At 43.7% G+C, this 21,341-nt stretch overlaps 1 protein-coding gene across 9 annotated transcripts in view; it reads right to left on the bottom strand.

Moving 5' to 3' along the window:
* LOC115174952 (collagen alpha-1(XII) chain) overlaps positions 1-21,341 on the bottom strand; it is an 89,927-nt gene that overhangs the window by 63,788 nt on the left and 4,798 nt on the right. For 8 of the 9 annotated variants that reach the window (XM_029734022.1, XM_029734024.1, XM_029734016.1 and 5 more), the window contains exons 3-17: positions 20,288-20,404; positions 19,937-20,080; positions 19,202-19,261; positions 17,208-17,471; positions 16,855-17,019; positions 15,819-15,992; positions 15,366-15,656; positions 14,671-15,273; positions 12,650-12,928; positions 12,275-12,550; positions 11,038-11,310; positions 2,868-3,137; positions 1,105-1,371; positions 478-670; positions 220-344 (exon numbers count right to left, since the gene is read on the bottom strand). The exons of the other annotated variant lie outside the window; for it this stretch is intronic. In XM_029734022.1, the coding sequence (XP_029589882.1) occupies positions 220-344; positions 478-670; positions 1,105-1,371; positions 2,868-3,137; positions 11,038-11,310; positions 12,275-12,550; positions 12,650-12,928; positions 14,671-15,273; positions 15,366-15,656; positions 15,819-15,992; positions 16,855-17,019; positions 17,208-17,471; positions 19,202-19,261; positions 19,937-20,080; positions 20,288-20,404 (3,501 nt within the window). The remainder of the gene's footprint in view (positions 1-219; positions 345-477; positions 671-1,104; positions 1,372-2,867; positions 3,138-11,037; positions 11,311-12,274; positions 12,551-12,649; positions 12,929-14,670; positions 15,274-15,365; positions 15,657-15,818; positions 15,993-16,854; positions 17,020-17,207; positions 17,472-19,201; positions 19,262-19,936; positions 20,081-20,287; positions 20,405-21,341) is intronic. 9 annotated transcript variants of the gene reach the window in all.

Genomic DNA, 21,341 nt, shown 5'->3' with positions numbered 1-21,341 from the left:
GTGTCTGTGGTTTGGTCCGTGTGTCTATCGGAGTGGCTGTTCTGTGGCTGTTCTATGGCTGCATCCCATATGGCCCCCTATTCCCTAATCCCTATATCGTCCTCTGCTCTGGTCAAAAGTAGTGCACTATGTGGGGAGTAGGGTGTCATTTGAGACGCAACCTAAGTCTGTACATATGTGTATTATAGTCGGTTATGTTAAGGTATTAGAAGGTTTTACCGTTCCAAGATTCCAATGGCACGTCGGGGGCGTCGGAGAGGGTAGTCTTCTCCTCTCCAGCCAGTGCTGCAGAGTGGCCTCCATCAAACATTCCAAACACAGTCACAGAGTACTTTGTTCCGGCCCTGATGAGATGGAGAGATGAGATTTAAAGTTACTTTTATCCTCACAATGTCCTATGTAACCGTCTAAGAATGTCAGATCAATGTCACAACACCGACAACTTTCTGTCTGAAGATAGAACTTCCTGTGTCTCACCTGAGCTCCTCAAGCACCACAGTGTTGTCATAGGGCCCAACCAGCAGCTCTCCCAGGTCGATATCATCGCCACTGGGGTGGAAGGTGACCTTGTAGCCACGAACATCTCCTGGAGCTGGGTCCCAGGAGACTCTGAAACTGTTCTTGCCGGGCTCTGAGGTTTGTAGGTTTCTGGGAGCTTTGTAAGGTGACACTACAAGAGGACAGACAAATAGAGAAACCATATCAGTTCAAATTCATGGGAGAAAAGTAATAACGTAATAACTTCAACTTTGGCAACGCTAGTCTTTTTTCATTGAGATCAGCCAACACACATTCCAGTCAGTTTCTCATTAGTCCATAATACAAGTCTTAAGTCCTAGCTTGTGTCCAAAATTGCACCTTATTTCCTTTATAGTACACTACTATTTACCAGGGCCCATAGGGGTCTGGTCAAAAGTAGTGCACTATATAGGGAATTCCAGTGTCTTAGAACCCAATGGTATGCCATGTGTTAGTGGTAATCTCTCTGTATTAACCAAGAGTCTGAGGTTGTGTTAGTGAAAAGACAGCTGCTCCACCTACAATACTCCCATAGTGTGTCCTACTGTCTCTCATATCATGGGGTTGAATTATGCACCAACGTACGTGTCGTTCCTACTCCTTGCCTTGCTTTTCCTTCTCCCCGCTTGTAAATGGGGTGCACCTTGATGCCATAGGTGGTCATGGGCGTCAGGCGCTTCAGCACGGTGGAGGTGGAAGTGCCGGGAACCCTAGCGACCATCTCTTTGCCCCCAGCGGTGGGCGTGTAGGTCACTCGGTAGTTGATGACTTTACCCGGCGCGGCCATCCACGTTACCTTCATGCTTCGCTCAGTCTCGTCGGACACAGTAAGCGCCTCAGCAGCAGCAGACACTAAGGACAGAGAGGAGGGCAATATTTCATAAACATCTACCCTTCGATATGTAGCGAAGATGCTGAGAACAACGATCTGAAAGAGAGTTAGGCTCTTATCCCCAAATCTGGTCATCTTAACTTTCCCTTTTCCCATTCTGAATAGAACTCCATGTACTATCATGTCAAAAGGTCTGTTTGTTCCACCATTTCTGCAAGCAAGACTAGTCAAACCAAAGTCAATCCTTCCAAACACTTAATGATCCCAGGAAAGAATGTCAGACCACTAGACTAGACTCTCACTGAGGACTGATATTGGCCTCCAACTTCTCAATGTGTTGCTTGACCTGAATGGACCTGTGACACTGTTACCGGAGATCCATTGGTTCCGCTGTGCGAACGTAACGAGGTAAGCACGGATTTGAAAGAGGCGAGGTCTCCTGAGAATGTCTCAAGAATGTTTTCTGTTCAAAATGTGCTTGACTTGGCCTGCCAGAGTCAATAAACGAAATGGCTTTCCATATCTACATGTCTATTCAAACCATCACACTGGTTCCTCAAGAGTTTGAGGAAATTTCCATCAATATGATTTCCCATGTGTGCATGAGTAGAATAGGAGAATGTGTGGTCGATTTGAGCCTGTCTTAAATTCTGCTCCCACGCACCCTAACAGGCAGCATACAGGACATATTACGCCATGCGCTGCACATATGCATATTTTTTTTTAAATCCCCTCCACAAAAGTGACGTTATCTGAGATTTTAGAACACATAATGCATCATAACTGTCACAACCCTAGGTTTTCCACTGTCGACCACAGCTTAAAAGGGAGTCTTAGAAATGGCCTTTTTCCATAATACCTGGCACCAAGATAAAAGGGTTTCAGAGAGTGACGATGATGAGCACTTGGATGGGATTTTTTCATTTTTTAGATGTTTTTTCCTTATCATCTTGGCACTGGTATGCCATAGTGCCATTGCATGAAAATTGATGTGATGGCCCAAAGAGAGTTTCAAACTGTTCTACAGATCTACAAAACCATTCAAGTACACCTCCAAACCTCAGCAACTAACACCACTTCAGTGATTTTGTTCATCCCTAGCAGTGATGAGACATTGTCTGCATCCCAAATAACACCCTATTCCCTACTCAATGCACTACTTTTGACCAGAAACATGTGGGTCTTAGTCAAAAGTAGTGCATTTAATGGGGAATAGGGTTCCATTTAGGACACACCCATTGTGTCCATCTCTGAAATCTAACACAGAGGTTTCCCTGCCAGACTAAGTCAGTGGCACAGATCAAGAAGAAAGGAAGCAGGAAGTTGAGCCAGCACTTTCCCAAGGATTCTGAGGGGTTGGGCGGGCAGAGTTGGAGAGGGAACTAATCGGTCTTCACCATAAACTGACGAGGCAGATGCTGGCTAACCGAGGAAGTAATCAGATTACGCTTGTCATTTAGAGTAATCCTGTGGATTACATTACGAACAGAGGATGATGTGTAATAAACAGTAGTACCATCAGTGGTCTCCTGTCCAGTCAGCGGGCTTCCGTCTCCTCTGCCATAGGAGGCCAGGACAGACACCTGGTAGAGGGTCTCAGGGGTAAGGCCCTCCAGCACGGTGTTGGTGATGTCTCCAGGGACCATCTTCTCCCCTGACTCGTCACTGTACATGGACTTCCAGCGGATCTTGTACATCTTCACGTTCCCAAGGGCAGCCGTCCAAGACGCAGCGAAGCTGGTGTCCGTCACGTCGCTGGTGACAAGGTCCTTGGGGGAGCCCAGTTCTGAAACAAACATGGAGGAAAACAGATTAGATTTCTGGGTAAGGATTTGGGAGAGGATACAGGATACAGGATACAGTGATTGGTTGCTGATAATCAATCAACGCGCCAACACACTATCTGGATCGACACTGCTCAGTAAAGGAAAAGAACGCGCTCAACACTAAATCCTCTTGTGTAAACAAGTAAAAAGGGTGCTTAGAACCAAAAATCGTATGCAATTCGGCAAACAACATATGCACATATCAGTGCTTCTGACAGATCCCCACACCCCTGCTGAAGCTCAGAAGACGTTTGTCTGACAGCGTCTGGACTGATTGGATTATTCAAAATGGAAACTATTGAAACTGCGTCCGGAGGACAGCATAGTTTGTATAATTTTTTTGGGGCATTGTTTGTATATCGTTGTATTCGAAATTTGTGTCACGTTTCTTGTCTATCAGTGTATCAGTGTTTTGTTACTTGTCATGTTTTGTGTTTTTTGCAGACCCCAAGATGAATAGCTGCTGCTTCGGCAAAAGCTAATGGGGATCCAAATAAACAAATAGTTGAACAGTTAGTCATAGTTAAAAAGACTGGAGAGCAGCACAGATACACACAACTACCCAGATAGAGACCACACAGTAATCTACCCAGACAGAGAGATCACACAGTAATCTACCCAGAGAGACAGACCACACAGTAATCTACCCAGACAGAGAGATCACACAGTAATCTACCCAGAGAGACCACACAGTAATCTACCCAGAGAGACCACACAGTCATCTACCCAGAGAGACCACACAGTAATCTACCCAGAGAGACCACACAGTAATCTACCCAGAGAGACCACACAGTCATCTACCCAGAGAGACCACACAGTCATCTACCCAGAGAGACCACACAGTAATCTACCCAGAGAGACCACACAGTAATCTACCCAGAGAGACCACACAGTAATCTACCCAGAGAGACCACACAGTAATCTACCCAGACAGACAGACCACACAGTAATCTACCCAGACAGACAGACCACACAGTAATCTACCCAGACAGAGAGATCACACAGTAATCTACCCAGAGAGACCACACAGTAATCTACCCAGAGAGACCACACAGTAATCTACCCAGAGAGACAGACCACACAGTAATCTGTGGTGCAACTCATTCATTAGGTTCACAGATGGAGTCAGGTACCTGCAGGTAGGGTTGCAAAATTCCGGGAACTTTCAATAAATTCCCTGATTTTCCCGAAATCCCAGTTGGAGGATTCCTGGAATGAGGAGGGAAGAAGCAGGAAATCCAGAGCAGGATTTCTGGAGAACCAGGGAATTTATTGAAAGTTCCCGGAATTTTGCTACCCTACCTGCGTTAATGGATCCCTTTAGAACCCTGATGTCCTTCATTTCAGAGGGATAAACTAGGACTACAAACCTGCCTCTCACCCTGACATATGAGCCCGGCTGACGTATAGGAGACTCCCAATAAACTAAAGCTCCACCACAGTACACATCTGCTTCACATACTGGAGGGAGGGAGGGAGGGAGGGCACTGACAGGAGCTATGGGTCTATGGGAGAGAACGGTCATGTTGTGTGATCTCACCACTTTTCCTAACGCCATTGTTGGGTTTGGAGCTTGCAAGAAAGGCATTCCTTGTGCACGTGACATTAAAAATGTAAAACTTGATAATGCAGACAAAGGAAGCCTGTTTGCCATAACATATAGATTTGTTCAACAAAACAAGACCAAATGTAATTTTCCCTGCATATGTTACGGCAATAAGACACATGGATCTTGTGCTGCACAGAGCCAGCATACTATAGGGATTATAGAGATGACAGATTCAGTAGAGGGTTTGTGAACAACGGTGACGATCTCCATTGTATCTGTTACATGGATGCAAAGAAGTTTTACTGTGAATGTTTATTTTTATTCGTCGTATGTTTGCGACACAAAATGAACACGACTAATGGACACACCCTCAACCTTGTTGGTCATAAATTGAACAGAGGTAAAACAATGCATGAAGAGGGGGTTGTAAACAAAATGAGTGGTTAAGTTCTGTGCAGTAAAAGAAAAAGAAAAATAAACATTCACAGTAAAACTTCTTTGCATCCATGTAACAGATACAATGGAGATCGTCACCGTTGTTCACAAACCCTCTACTGAATCTGTCATCTCGATAATCCCTATAGTATGCTGGCTCTGTGCAGCACAAGATCCATGTGTCTTATTGCCGTAACATATGCAGGGAAAATTACATTTGGTCTTGTTTTGTTAAACAAATCTATATGTTATGGCAAACAGGCTTCCCTTGTCTGCAATATCAAGTTAAGCTCTGTCTGTCTGTTTATGATAATAACAGAAAATATGATCCAACTAAACAAGAAAACTGAGAGAGTAGCCTTTAGACATTACAACACTTCACTTTGTGCCAATGGACATATTGATATTGTAATGGTTAGTCCACTGCACAGTCAACTGATTATAGTGGACCACAGCCAGTATAACTACTGATTATAGTGGACCACAGTCAGTATAACTACTGATTATAGTGGACCACAGCCAGTATCACTACTGATTATAGTGGACCACAGCCAGTATCACTACTGATTATAGTGGACCACAGCCAGTATCACTACTGATTATAGTGGACCACAGCCAGTATAACTACTGATTATAGTGGACCACAGCCAGTATAACTACTGATTATAGTGGACCACAGCCAGTATCACTACTGATTATAGTGGACCACAGCCAGTATCACTACTGATTATAGTGGACCACAGCCAGTATAACTACTGATTATAGTGGACCACAGCCAGTATTACTACTGATTATAGTGGACCACAGCCAGTATAACTACTGATTATAGTGGACCACAGCCAGGATTACTACTGATTATAGTGGACCACAGCCAGTATAACTACTGATTATAGTGGACCACAGCCAGTATAACTACTGATTATAGTGGACCACAGCCAGTATAACTACTGATTATAGTGGACCACAGCCAGTATTACTACTGATTATAGTGGACCACAGCCAGTATAACTGCTGATTATAGTGGACCACAGCCAGTATAACTACTGATTATAGTGGACCACAGCCAGTATAACTACTGATTATAGTGGACCACAGCCAGTATAACTACTGATTATAGTGGACCACAGCCAGTATAACTACTGATTATAGTGGACCACAGCCAGTATAACTGCTGATTATAGTGGACCACAGCCAGTATAACTACTGATTATAGTGGACGACAGCCAGTATCAATGCTGATTATAGTGGACCACAGCCAGTATAACTACTGATTATAGTGGACCACAGCCAGTATAACTACTGATTATAGTGGACCACAGCCAGTATTACTACTGATTATAGTGGACCACAGCCAGTATAACTACTGATTATAGTGGACCACAGCCAGTATTACTACTGATTATAGTGGACCACAGTCAGTATAACTGCTGATTATAGTGGACCACAGCCAGTATTACTACTGATTATAGTGGACCACAGCCGGTATCACTGCTGATTATAGTGGACCACAGCCAGTATTACTACTGATTATAGTGGACCACAGCCAGTATAACTACTGATTATAGTGGACCACAGCCAGTATAACTACTGATTATAGTGGACCACAGCCAGTATAACTACTGATTATAGTGGACCACAGTCAGTATAACTACTGATTATAGTGGACCATAGCCAGTATTACTACTGATTATAGAGGGCCACAGCCAGTATTACTACTGATTATAGTGGACCACAGCCAGTATAACTACTGATTATAGTGGACCATAGCCAGTACCACTGCTGATTATAGTGGACCACAGTCAGTACTCTCCCAAGACAGAAGATTACATGTCATGCAATCATCAAACCCTCTGTTTGGTTTCTAGTAGTTTGGGTCTGAGACAGACTCTAGAGTAATTCTAGGAGCACAACTACTGTTGGCTATTTCCTGGTAAGACGTGATCAATCTGATCATGTCACCACAAGTACGTGAGGCAGATTCTGACTCACATCCATATGCCTTCTGTTGTTCAGTCTTACCACCGAAACCAAACAAGCTAACCGATAAATGCAAACGTCTGGTTCCCCATCAAATCAACATGTGAACATGTATCCTCTTTCATATTGAAACATAAACATACACTTCAGGGGGAAAGAAATACTTTTTGTTTTCTAACTCAAAATCATAAGGAGAGCGAGATTAACTTTAAGCATGTGTTAAATTTTATAGATCAACAAGTAAGCTGTGTCTGAGTTCAGGAAAAGTCTTTCCAACTGTCCCGCCAGAAATAATCTATCAAACATATTATTCCTCTGAAGCAACCCATTCCAGTCCTGGATAAATTCTAATTTTCTTCATTTTACTGCACATGTGCTGCCTCGGTCCACATGGGCAGGCTCTTCGTCTCCACCACAGAGACTCAGCAACCTCTATTAGCTGGGACCCCTCCACGGCCATTTTTTATCTGTGGACAAGCTAATTTTTTCAACTTCTGGGAGAGTCTGGAGTTTTTTTCTAAATCCCAGGCCACAGACAGCTCTCGCATGGAATCTAGCGCTCGGCAGCCCGACCTGAAACACACTCAACCCCATTTTTCCATCGCCCATCATGAGGAAAAACTGTACAAAACCACAGTAAATTCAACACCCCCTCCTCTAGGGGTCGATACATGCTGTCTCCCTTTCTCTCCCAAGCACTCTCCATTTCTCTCTCACACTCTCTCTTCCTTTCTTTTAAACACTACACTTAACCTTTTCATTTCTCTACAAAGAATATACACTACATTGGCTTGGAATATTTTCTGAATAAACCACTATGTGATTTTATGGCTGCTTGCATAAACCACTCAAATTAATCAATTGTTGAAACATAACAAAATATACACACTATTGTTCTGTCTATATGATCTTCCCCTCCCTGTTGCCTCACAACATCAGGCGGGATTGATTTTGTTCATGCATTTTACATTTCAAATAGCCTTGAAATTTCAAGCACATTGCAATGTTCTACGCTCAAGACAAAACTCTAGCCTAGGGATAAAATCTACCGTGCGTTCGCATCCAGCACTAATACTATTAAGCCAAAAGAGCCTAAAGTTCTGTACCGCAGTCAGAATAAACTGTAGCTTTATTTTTTAAGTTAGGATCATGTTCTTTAGACCCTGGTCCATTGGAAGGGAGAGTGTAGGTGCTGAAAAGCCGTGCAGTCTGCCCACTGCATGTTTGTCTTAATGACATCATAATGACATCCCTAAGGGTCAGACAACAGCAGCTTGAAACCTTTATTAACTTTGACAAATGCCAGATACAAATGTGGGATCTTAATTTGAGCCAGTTTGCTAAAGCAGGAAAATAATCCTGCAGCAACAGGACATTTTAATTATTATGTGGATTATACAGTAATTCATGGACATTTTTGTAGGAGTTGATCCATTTTTCGTAAGGGAAAATCAAGTCTGAAGTTTCACAAATGGAAATTACAAACTTCAGAAGCATTTTTAAACCTCAAATACACTACAAGTTTTACATTTCCTGCACTGCAGGAAAGTTCTCCTGCAACAGAGTGATCAAATTCAGATCCCACATCCGTAGGAGAGGGGCCAAGGGAGGAACCATTCAGCCCAACGAGAGGGGGGATTCTCAGGGGCTATATCCTGAGGGAGGACAGTTACACAACTACTACTAACTTCAGAGCCTGAGTCACAGTAACCGTAAACCACCTCTTGACTTGGCCTGTAACCTTTATGATCGTCGTTGATTCAATTCCCATGATGCCTCTCTTTGGTTATTTTTGATTCCTAGCACAGTCTTGGCTCCCCATCATCACCCCTCCCTGATGGAAGTGGATGGTGAGTGCTCAGTATGGAGGTGGCCAGAATACACCAGCTTTGAAGGTTTTTCACAGGTAACATTTTCCATATGCCTCCTCTGTCTTTCACATTCATCATCTCATCACTTTTCATTTGTTTTGTCACAATTATTCTGTCCTCCTCCTGCCACATCAACAGACTTAATTATAGGGAAACGCACAGTATGCTCACTCAATTGATTTCCTTGGTGTGAGAATAGAAGGAACGTGAAGTCCAGGTCATCTAGACTGTCATCGTTTCTGCAACAGGGGCTTGAGGTGAGCTGTGCTGGAGTGAGTTCCTCACCATACAGGAGGCTCCACAGAAACGGCCAGCAGCATAGGCAGGCCTAGGGCATGTCACACCATACTGAATATAGTGCACTACTTTTGACCAGTGCCCCATTGGCCCATGGTCAAAAGTAGCACACTATATAGGGAATAAGGTACCATTTGGGATGCAGGCCGTGGGTCCAGGACCCCTTAAGAGCCTGACAAATAAGTTAAACATACATTTTACATTTACATTATTTAGCAGATGCTCTTATCCAGAGCGACTTACATTAGTGAGTGCATACATTTTCGTTCATACTGGTCCCCCGTAGGACTTAAACCCACAACCCTGGTATTGTAAGTGCCATGCTCTACCAACTGAGCCCCACAGGACCGTAGTCTCTCCTTAGTTGTTGAAACCCTAGCCTCCCAGCGGAGCCCAGCACAAAGTGTTCAGTGTGTGTTGGCTAGGTGGAGTGAAAGCTGAGAGAGTCCTGGACGCTATGTCAGCAAACTCAGAGATTCTGCTACTCTATGTCCATCAGGGGAGAAGTCAGCCGGCCGGCAGGGGCTCGGGCCTCCCCAATCAGCCTAGCCTCTGTGACAGGCTGAGATGCGTTCTGGGACCAGGAGCCATTCCCAATCGCAGCGCCAAGTCAAGGACCAGTCAAATATGCACCATTGTCCAAAGCCTGGGGAAGGAATGCTGGCTAAAGTCAAGCTCCTGTCATTTTCTTTATGAATGTAAAAGGGATGGATTCAGTGGAAAAAGGGCGAAAGGCTGAGATTTTCACAGTACAAGACTCCTCTTTTGTTCCTGCCTGTACTTTATGCGTGACTGTTTCAAAAACAGTCTAATAGAGCCTAGTGGCTCTGCTTCATGTCAACTCTGATGCCACTTCAAAGTCCATTCCATTGAAAGTGGGCCACAGTAAAGAACTAGGTCTGCACAACTCCTTGCACTCAGACGTGCAACAGAAGGACACAATTATTGTGGACAAGAATATTAAATTACAGGCAAGCCCTCACAAACAAGGTACAGGGCGAGAGGAGAGAGAAGAATGACTTCATACCACCCGCCCCCACCCCCCCCCCCTTCCAATCCTGTGTGATCAAAGCCCCACGGAAGCAGCTTTGACTAGCTGACTAGCACTGGCCCTAACACAGTTCAGCTTGGTGACCTCTCACCCTATAGCTGGTGATTTCATCAGGTGATGCAGTAGCTGTGTTATTGTGGCAGCACTCCGGAGCAAACAGCTTGACCCCCAGACAAAGCACAATCACACAACATGATTACCAGCCTCCAGAGGGATGGCGCTGAGCTGAATGCTACTAAAAAGGCTATAGGGGTACCAGATAGCTGACTCATCGCTCTCTCTCCTCTCTCTCTCTGTCTCTCTCTCTCATTGCTGTGTAAAGAGGCAGCTCTCTCTCGGTCTCTGGTTGTTTATTATTGCTGTCTTTCTAAAGAGACATCTTTTTGAAGAATCTCTCTGAGAACTGACAGAAGAGCAACTCATAACTTTGGAAATGAATGCCATGTTTTACTCAAAGCGCCATTCAATGATTCAGGTATAGACCCAGGTTTTGTCATAGCACAGTTAAAAGCTACTGTCATGTTGACTCTTAGGACTGGTTCCCCAGACCCAGATTAAGCCTATCCTTCTGGCGCATCATGGTCAATGGAGAAAATCCATAACAAATGGTTTTAGTCAGAAACCAGCCAATATAGTCCAAGAACAATGTACCTATTTTGGGAAGTCTCTGTTCTGCTTACCTTGCAGTGTGGTTCCTTTCCCCTTCAGAGGGTCTCCTAGGCCAGAGGAGTAGCGTGCGCTGACGGCCAGGTCGTACTCAGTGCCAGGCTGCAGGTTCTTCAGGAGGACGTTAGTGTTCTCTCCCTTCACTGACACCTCCTTCCTCTCGCCACCCGCCGACGGATGGAAATTGATACGGTACTGGAGGACGCGGCCCGGTGCCGCCGCCCACGACAGCTTCATGGTGGACATAGTCTCGTCGAAGACCCGCAGGTCCCGTGGAGATCCCTGCCCTAAAAGAGAAGAGGTGGGAAAAGCCACGCTGTCAATGAGGAGTCAATCAAGGTTGAAGTTGTTGGGCACAGCGTAGGTTCTGACATATGACCAATTAACTCAGGTGTCTGTTATTACACTAGACAGATTGGAAAGACCACAAGTCTTCAAGTAATATAAAGGTTTTTGGAAAAGGTACACGGTGAATAGCACAACAAGGGCATCATTGAAAAGAAGATTGAGGACAAAACATAAACCCATCTCGGAGTCAGCTGGGTGCTGGATGGGAAAGAGCCACAGGCTGGGATACGTTCTCTCCTTTAAACAAACAGCTGCTTCATTTAAAGGAGCTGGAACTGCTTTGAGTGCTAATAATCACTGAGAAGAATGTGGTTGCTGTGGTGAATAGGAGTAATTTTTGGATTATTTTTCCGTCAGCCTCCCTTGCTCCTTTGGCTCCGGCGCTGTAAACTCCTGCATTTCTGATCAACATTTCACCACAAACACACACACTCACACAGACCTCTGGTATGTATCAAAAAATACCCCCCTTAGAGACTAACCCTTTGTGATGTCTTCCATTGACTCCCCGCCAAAATATAATGACACAATAAGATTTGGTAGAATATTAGCTCAGTAGAACATAAAGTAGAAAGAATTATCACTGGTTTGAAGCAATAGGCATGCATGTTCACACCCCTTGATGCTAAGTGTAACCTAGTTTGATTCGTAGCGTCACTCCTCAGCTTGAAATGTCTTAAATAGCTAGCGTAATTGTCTAAGAAGTTGTCAAGCGGACAGTCATGTTTGTTAGCAATCACGCTAATGCTAGTTAGCAACTTTCTTCAAACTAAACCCAGATACATAAAAATGGTATCCACAAATTCATCTGACTCTGAGGAAGTAGATAAAGGGCCTCATTGCCAAAAACTATCCCTTTAAGTAAACCCAGTGTGACTGTTACATAAGCAGATGCTTAGTCACCTTCTTTGGTGGTGCCATCGATCTGCATCTCTTCGCCAGTGCCTAACTGGTACTCTGCAGCCACCGTCACACGGTACGTCGTTAAGGGGTTGAGCTCCGGCAGCACGATGGTGGTCTCTTGGCCGACGGTGACCGTCTCTAGTCTCGCGCTGTCGCCCCTTACTGGTACATAGGTCAGACGGTACCGTACCACCGCTCCTGGTGCCGGCGCCCACGACACCTGGAAACTGTCTGTTGTTTCCTCAGACACCCTCAGGTTACTCACTGTTCCTTGTTCTATGACAAAGATATTGGGGTAAGAGGTCATACAAATATTAAAACAGAAGTTATAGCATTGGCTTCAAATTATTTCTCTGTTGGTCTGATGGTACTGACCATCTAGTGTGGTCTCGAATCCATTCAGAGGGAAGCTGTCTCCTTGGGCATACTGGGCGAACACGTTGACCTCGTAGAGGGTGACAGGCGTGAGGTGAGGCAGTAGAGCGGTGAGCGTGTCCCCGGGAACGGACATGGACACAAAGTCCCCGTTGGTGTCAGCAGCCGGTCTGAACTGGATCAGGTAGGACAGGACATTGAAGGCATCGGTCTCCCAGGTAGCTCTGAAGCTCCTGGTGGCCACCTCAGAGAACGTTAACGACCTCGGTGGCAGTAAGCCTTGAGGAGATAGAAGAAGACTAAACATTAGGTGACACCACTCAGGATGCATCCCAAATGGGACCTTAATTCCTGTGTCCCTATTGGCACCCCATAGGGCTCTGGTCAAAAGTATTGACCTGTATAGGGAATAATAGAGTGCCATTTGAGACGGAACCTGAAAAACACAATAACATGATCTAAATTGCATTAGTGAAAATCCCTGTATTGTTTTCTATGTTTATGGTACTCCATGTTGTCATAATAGATTAGTACATAAAGATTATATCACAGGTAATCAAACCTTGTGTGAGTTGCACAATATACTGGCAGAGCTGAATGCTTTTTGGCAATGTAATGCAGAGTGACTAATATTTGGCATCACATTTCCACATGGGAGTACTCTTACTAACCCTGAGAGAGCAAGAGGTTGTGTGTAACACATTGCTAAACAGAAGATGACAAATTTGGAAAAGGGTATTGTGACACAACAGAAGTAATTGCAAGCATATGCTGTATACTCATAGTATTGTGTCTTCTATTTCTCAGGTCAAGGACCATCAAGGCCAAGGTAGAGTGGAGTTATTTTCAAGAGTTATTCCCTCCAAAATGTCCAAAAAGGAGCAGTTGATCAAAATTTGATTGACTAAAAAGTTGTAATAAATTTGAACAAATGCCATAATTCATCAAATGAGCCAAGTATATTGTATTTCAAAACATGGTTATTTGTTCAAAATTAAGAAATCAAAAACCTGAAAACTGACCAATGTTTTGGATGTAAGTTATACACTGGAAAACTTCTCATTGCCTACTGCCATATGGAGCTGTGTGATACTGTGCCAAGTGCAAGCTTTACATTGATCCGTTTATATACAGTGTATCCCACTCTGGTGTAAATAGCTTGGCATATGAATCATAAGGAACAAGATACATTGCCTACTGTAATTCAAAGAATGCTAGCACTTACTTTAGTATTGCAAAAGTACTTTCTCTAAGCACTTCCATAAACATCTTAGACTTCGGTAAGATTGGGTGCTGGGCCATTATCTACTGTGAGAATCTATGGCATTCACAAATGTCCCCAATATTTATTGTTTGCAAGATATTCTCTTTGGCTAAGGAATTTAACTTACTTACTGTGTAAACCATTAGCTTGTAGGGCTGGGAATTGCCAGGGACGTCACGATACAATATTATCACAATTTTTGTAATTACTTTTTAATTGTATTTATTGAACCTTTATTTAACTAGGCAAGTCAGTTAAGAACAAATTCTTATTTACAATGATGGCCTATGATACTTTGGTGCCGATACAATATGTATTGCGATTTTCACTATTCTCATGATTCTATATGTATTGCGATCCAATACTGTGATTTTTTTTGCGATTCAATGTTCCAAACATATTGCTCACCATATGTCTGCTGCAGAGTGACAAGAGAGAGCATGAAAAAACAAGTTCTGATCAGTCATGGAAATAAGTGCTAAAAACAAATTAGCTCCCTATTTAAAAAGAAGATGGAGAACAAGCTATGAAGGAAAAATACTGGAGATTTGGTGCAGGTACAGCCAACTAGCGCAAAAATAATATTGCGATATTGTCAAAACAATACAATACAATATATTGTCAAAAATAGTATCCCGATATGTAACTATATAATTTTTTTATCCCATCACTATTAGCTTGACTTGAGTACACTTGGCCTGGGTTTACTGACTAACAACAGTGGCTCCATCAAGCTGATATAGAGGGTACTACTCACTTCTCTTCTTGATGTTGAGGAGCTCCTGCTCAATCCTCAGGCAGATGGACTGGGTGAGCTCCTTGGAGATCCTCTGGAAAGCATCAAAGTCTTCCACGGTGTACACATGGGTCTCCACGGGCTCGTTAGCAATGGCTTCCAGCTCAGATCTCACAGCATCCTTCACGCCCACGGCAAAGATCTCCACGTCCGCTTTCTTTAGCTTGGTGGCAGGGTCCTTGAAAGAGTCGGATGACTTCCCGTCTGTGATGAGGATGGTGACGCGGGGCACGTTCGGCCGTGATCCTCGGTTGGCCAAGAAGACCTTCTCCCTGACGTAGGTCATGGCCCGGCCGGTGTTGGTGGAGCCGCCACGGTAGGGAAAAGTCCGGACGGCCTTGACCACAGCGCTCAGATCGCGGTGGGTGTTCAGGTAGAACTCAGTGTGAGCGTCCCTGCTGTACTGAACCAAGCTGATCTGAACCTTGTCTGGTCCGATGTCAAAGGAGTTCACCAGCACCTCCAGGAAAGATCTGACTTTAGCGAAGTTGGACAGTCCGATACTGTATGAGCCGTCGACCAGAATGACAACGTCGGCTTGCACGTCCACTCCAAGAGAACATTCTAGAAGAGGACACAAAAACATTTGTCATGCCATTGACTAACATATTCTTTACTAAAAGACCAAAGGATGTATTGTTGTAGGGTATACTCACCAAGGGACACCTTGACTGGCTCAGTCTTCTCCATGGCCATGATGGGCTCACTGGGTGTGAGGCCCTTGAGGGCGAACAGGCTGATCTGGTACTCTGTGTCTGGAGACAGGCCCGTAACCGTTGCTGAGGTCTGGCTGGGGCTTACGTACAGCTCCTGGCGCTTGCTGCCGGCCATCATGGGGATCAGCTGGATCTTGTAACCCGACACATCTCCAAAGGAAGCGTCCCATGTCACCCTCATAGACTTGGAGGCCACCTCCACAACTTGGAGGTTTGATGCTGGTTCAATAACTGTAAATAAACAACCCCCCAAAAATGAATCAAGACGGAAGTTTGTTAGTAAATAACCATCCTCTCCCCACCTGGAAATGTTTGATCATCCATCTCTAAGCATTTCTAAGTTATCCATGCCAAAACCACTTCCAACATTCAAGTCTTAAAACTGCATTTTACCTTCCTCTCCGCTGACGAGTGAGTTGAGTTGATCGTCCACCCCCGAGCACACATTGGTAATGAGCTCTTTCTGCACATCCTTGATAAGGTCAAAGTTGAAGACGTTATAGACGTGGGTCCTGTAGGGGGTCGAAGCCATTTGTTTCAGCTCCTCATCATCTGCTCCTTTGATCCCTAAATTGGACAAAGAACCAAAAAAGTGGTGTAAAATGTATATGGCCTCATAAAAACTGAGGAAAATGTTCCATATCACCATTGTAATTCTGATCTCCTGCCCGTTTCAGAAGGTTTACTCATTCATAGATAAGAGTCAACACCTATAAAGCCCCAATAAAGTCACGTCTTTGAAGTCAATGACGGCACATGAAAATGATTCAGAATGTAGGAATTATTGTTTCATAGTTTCTCAGGTCCGAGTGCTAGAAATGCTGAGTAAAACAAGTGATCTATAAATATATGAAATGAAGCAGGTCTCTCCTTCTTTTCCATATTTAAGAAGAACCAGCTGGATTCACTATGGAACATATAACCATGTCATGACTTTAGCTGGAAAGAATGACAACGTGGGCAAAATGTGCAAAGCCCATCTGATACCATTCTAGCTGGTAGGTTTCTTCGTTTTCTTCCTTTCCTTTGTGATATGAATACTTCAACTTACTCTCATGACTATAGAATACACATAGACAGGATTATTAGTATTTATAAACTGGGTGGTTGGAGCCCTGAATGCTGATTGGCTGACAGCAGTGGTATATCAGACCGTATATACCATCGGTATGACAAAACATTTATTTTTACTGCTCTAATTACATTGGTAACCAGTTTATAATAGCAATAAGGCACCTCAGGGGTTTGTAGTATATGGCCAATATACCACGGCTAAGGGCTGTATCCAGGCACTCCGTGTTGCGTCGTGCGTAAGAACAGCCCTTAGCCTTGGTATATTGGTCATATACCACACCTCCTCTGGCCTTATTTCTTCAATGTAACACATCAACAGGGTTAGATGATTGAAAGGTAGCCTGTAGTCACATACCCAACGTGAAGATCTCCACCCCCATGTTCTTGAGTTTCTTGGCGATCGCCTCCACAGGGTCTTGAGACTTCCCATCTGTGATAATCATGGCCACCTTGGGAAAGCCTTTCCTGGCACCATTTGCCTCAGTGAACGTGTTTTTCAGCAGATAGTCCATGGCCTCACCTGTAACACAGTAGCATGACACCCCTTTCAGTTATTACATTGTTAATTTGATTCACTCTACCAACTGCAAAGAGTTATTCATAAAAGAATACAGCTTTGTGAGTTAGTATTATGCTAGAGGTAATGATATGATTATGTATTGTATAAGAGAGTGTAACCAGGTATTGTACATGGGACGGGTTAGGTACCTGTCATGGTGTTGCCACCCATGTAAGGCAGTGTGTTGATGGCTCTGAGAAGTTCGCCCCGTTTCATGTGCTGGTTGAGGTTAAACTCTGTCCTGGTATCAGTATGGTACTGGACCACACCTACCCTGGTCTTGTCCTCCCCAATCTCAAAGGCTCCCGCCATGGCAGAGATGAAGCTACGGATGTATTTAAAGTGGTCTCTTCCAACATTCCATGAACCATCAACCAGGAACACCAGATCTGCGATGGCACTGTAAGAACACTCTGAGAGAGAAGGAGTGGTAGAGGAGAGGAGCGAGGGAAAGGAAAATGAAAAAAAAATGAAAAAAAATGGAAGAGGTAAACCATTTGACCTGAAGACATATTTTTTCCCATATCATTGACCAAAGAAAACAGAGTAAAGTGTGCTATTGGTCAAATATACACTGAGTATACAAAACATTAAGAACACCTGATCTTTCCACGACATGGACTGACCAGGTGAATCCAGGTGAAAGCTATGATCCCTTATTGATGTCACTTGTTAAATCCACTTCAATCAGTGTAAATGAAGGGGAGGAGACAGGTTAAATAAGGATTTTGAAGCCTTGAGACAATTGAGACATGGATTGTGTATGTGTGCCATTCAGAGGTTGAATGGGCAAGACAAAAAACATAAGTGCCTTTGAACTGGGAATGGTAGTAAGTGCCAGGTGCACCAGTTTGAATGTGTCAAGAACTGCAACACTGCTGGGTTTTTCACACTCAACGGTTTCCCGTGTGTATCAAGAATGGTCCACAACCCAAAGGACATTCAGCCAATTTGACCCAACTGTGGGAAGCATTGGAGTCAACATGGGCCAGCATCCCTGTGGAACGCTTTCGACACCTTGTAGTCCCTGCCCTGATGAATTGAGGCAGTTCTGTGGTCAAAGGGGTAACAACTCAATAGTAGGAAGGTGTTCCAGCGAACAGTAAAAGTAGCCTCCGGGGGGAAACTGCAGTCCAGTATTTCTTCCCCTTTGCAAAATGCATATCGTTATTGTACGACAAAAATGACCCTCTTAACACTTGTATACTACACAGGAACTATGGAATATCAATTCATATATGTCAGATATGACACTAAGGTGATAAAGAATGAATGCAATGAAAAATGTTTATGTTATTGCCATCTTTTTTTGACAGAATACCATTGTCAAAACCGTCACCGTATTCATCAGGCTATTCATCCGACTTTTGTCTGACAGGCTGGAGGGCATACAACACCTGCACTAGACCAGAGGATGGTGTTAGAGATAGTGGCATCAACAGATCAAGCGCAGTCGACAATAATCAGATTGATGTACTTAACTTCTGCAAACTAAGGTGGTACTTTGAGATAGAAGCCATCCTAGTGGATAGTCTATTCCCTGTGTAGTGTACTACTTTTGACCAGAGCCACAACGGGTGCTCCTTTGGGAATACTACATAAGGTACAGTGAGTGAATAGCTTTGGTTACCCTGGAGGATATTTTCCAGCTCTGTCTTTCTGGATAGGAAAAAAGTCACAGAGAGAGGTTTTCCCAAGCAGCAGTAAGCATGCATCATCTGTAGGGAGGCCACATTGCTCTTGTAAACAGCTGTATCTGTAATGGTTTCCACTTCTCTCAGCCTGGCTGTCTCAGGACCGGGCAGGCTACAGTACTCTTCAGCACCAGCACTAGAGGCCCTGCCCCCCTGAAACAGCTGTTAGCGCCACACCCCTGACCACCACACTGAGCATGTGCAAACTCCCTCACATGGCATGACTGACAGCCTGGCTCTATGACAGGCAGCTTACCAACTTAGTTACCAATATTTTTCTAGATTTATATAGTATTTAATGTGGAAACACCCTCCAATGGCTGTTGACCACACATCAATGGAAAGAGCCCAGGCACAGTAAGATAAATAAAAACGATTGTAGCCTATGAAAAAACTGGAAAATGTTAACTGTTTAGTGTCAGAAAAAGCCAAGCAGGCAATGGACTTACTGACGGAGTCTGTGAGCTGTGGTTTCCTGGGACCTCCTTGCGCTGTGCCACTTGATTGGACTGAAACACAAGATTAAATAAAGTCAAACTTGAGTCAAACAAACTACTGTATTTAACCATAAGCACAACTCCCTAATGGGAGTGAATGAATCATCTAGTAGCATGAAACATTTTTTAAGTAAACATATTGTCGAATTTATACAATAAGATAAACATTGTGTATGTATTTAATGTGGGTGTCTCTAATAACCTCAAATCCACTTGCGGTCACAAAGAGCAGGCAAGCAGCCGGCTCCCAAATTATAATGGACTGATGCAATTAGTTCCGGCAATTCTCTCAGTAATCCCTAAAGACCCTGGCTGGGCTGCTTAGGACTGTAGAATCAGACGTAAGGGCCGGTGCCAAAGAGGCTTCCCCATGAAGCAGTGCATATTACATTACAGCATACTCTAATCACTGTTAGACTTGGGAGGTGGGGTTGCCTGTTAGGACCTATGAATTGTCATTCCTCTCTCTATACAGTCTGAATCATTCATCATTAGACTAAATAAGAAGCTGGGTCTGTATCCCAAATGGCACCCTATTCCCTATGTAGTGTACTACTTTTGACCAAGGCCAATAGGGAATAGGGTGCCCTTTTGGACGCAACCTGGATATCGATAAGTGACTCACTTCATTCACCAGTAGTCTTCATAAGATAATACATGTACCAGATGTGATGGTAAGTGACTCACTTGTGAGCTGTCCTGAGGTGGGCAAACTTTCCTCTGAGCCAGCGTATGAGATGATTGTTACTACATAGTCCATGTCTGGAGTAAGGTCTGTAATGGATGTCTTAGTGGCTGTGGCAGGGAGGGTTAAATCTTTTGTTGGTATGTCTATGGAAATAACAAAGTACCAAGTTAGGAATAAAGGGTTATAGAGAATTAATATAGCGGTGGATCGCACAATGAATTGGTCAGAACAGTAATTTCAGGTATTTTGTTGTGTCAATAGCATTGATTGCTTGTTGTAAAGTACACAGGTAATGTTGCAGTGAAGGTAGAGATTGAGAGAGATTGCTTGCAGCAATACAGACCACACACCTGTGTCTGAGGCCACCTGTATCCTGAATCCCTCTATCCGTGTTAACGGCGCTTTCCATGTCATTTGTACTGTGTTCTCATTTAAAATCTTAAATCTCAAGTCTGAAGGTGGTTCAACTGCGAAAATAAAAATTAGCCAATGTTAATTCCAGCATTTGCTAAATAAGTGTATTTATGATAAAACACAAGTTGTAGGTAGCTCATATCCCAACGATTAACACTTCAAGGTTGAAGTTATCCTGTTCATTGTTGGGGCAAACAGCAAGAGGTGACAATAACGACAACAAACATAACATTTCAGACTCGAGCAGCCATTTTCAAGAAAAATGACATTCGTTTGAGCTGTCCGGCCGTGCTTGCCCAAACACAGTCGACAACTCAAGCACATATAGTGACGAGACGACAAACGGTGGCAAAAAAATATCCAAGGGCACAATAAAAAAATGACATTGACAAACTAACATCTTACATGCTGATAAGGTCAACCCAACTCATGCCTAAACTGAGTCGACCGACAAAAACATACACCTTCCATAAAACTTGGTTGTGTAAAGGCCTACATGCAGCCATACATAGCCTTCAGTACATTGTTTCTTTCTGATTGACCCATGTGTATGACTCCCATCCACTGCAAACCTCTTAAAAGAATACACAATGCACTTAATGACGCTCTGTACACATTTTCAAACCCCTCTGGCACTAAGTAGTGACAATCCACAATGGAAAAAAAGATTTACAAAGAAACAAATCAAACAGACAAGCCAAACAAACCATAAATGTGATTGGTCACACTGAATGGACTGTCTGAAGATCATGCACATGTACATGAAAAGTTGTTTGTAACAACTTATGGAACCGGACAAAAGTTTCCATGTACAAGACGGACCAGAGAACATATTTGAGAAATATTTTCTAATGATATTCGTCTGTTGGGGGATGGGGTAAGTTAATGCTCTTTTGTCATAATAGCCGAAGAGTGTTATGAAGAGTAAAGTCTTAAGTAGCCTATATTGTAATTACAGAATGTCTAAAGAGAACGTCTAGAATCACAAGT

Source organism: Salmo trutta, chromosome 35 (assembly GCF_901001165.1).
Source record: "Salmo trutta chromosome 35, fSalTru1.1, whole genome shotgun sequence".
Classification (NCBI taxonomy): Eukaryota; Metazoa; Chordata; class Actinopteri; order Salmoniformes; family Salmonidae; genus Salmo; species Salmo trutta.
The sequence above is the reverse complement of the archived record's forward strand: the minus strand, read 5'-3'. Positions and strand labels throughout refer to the sequence as shown.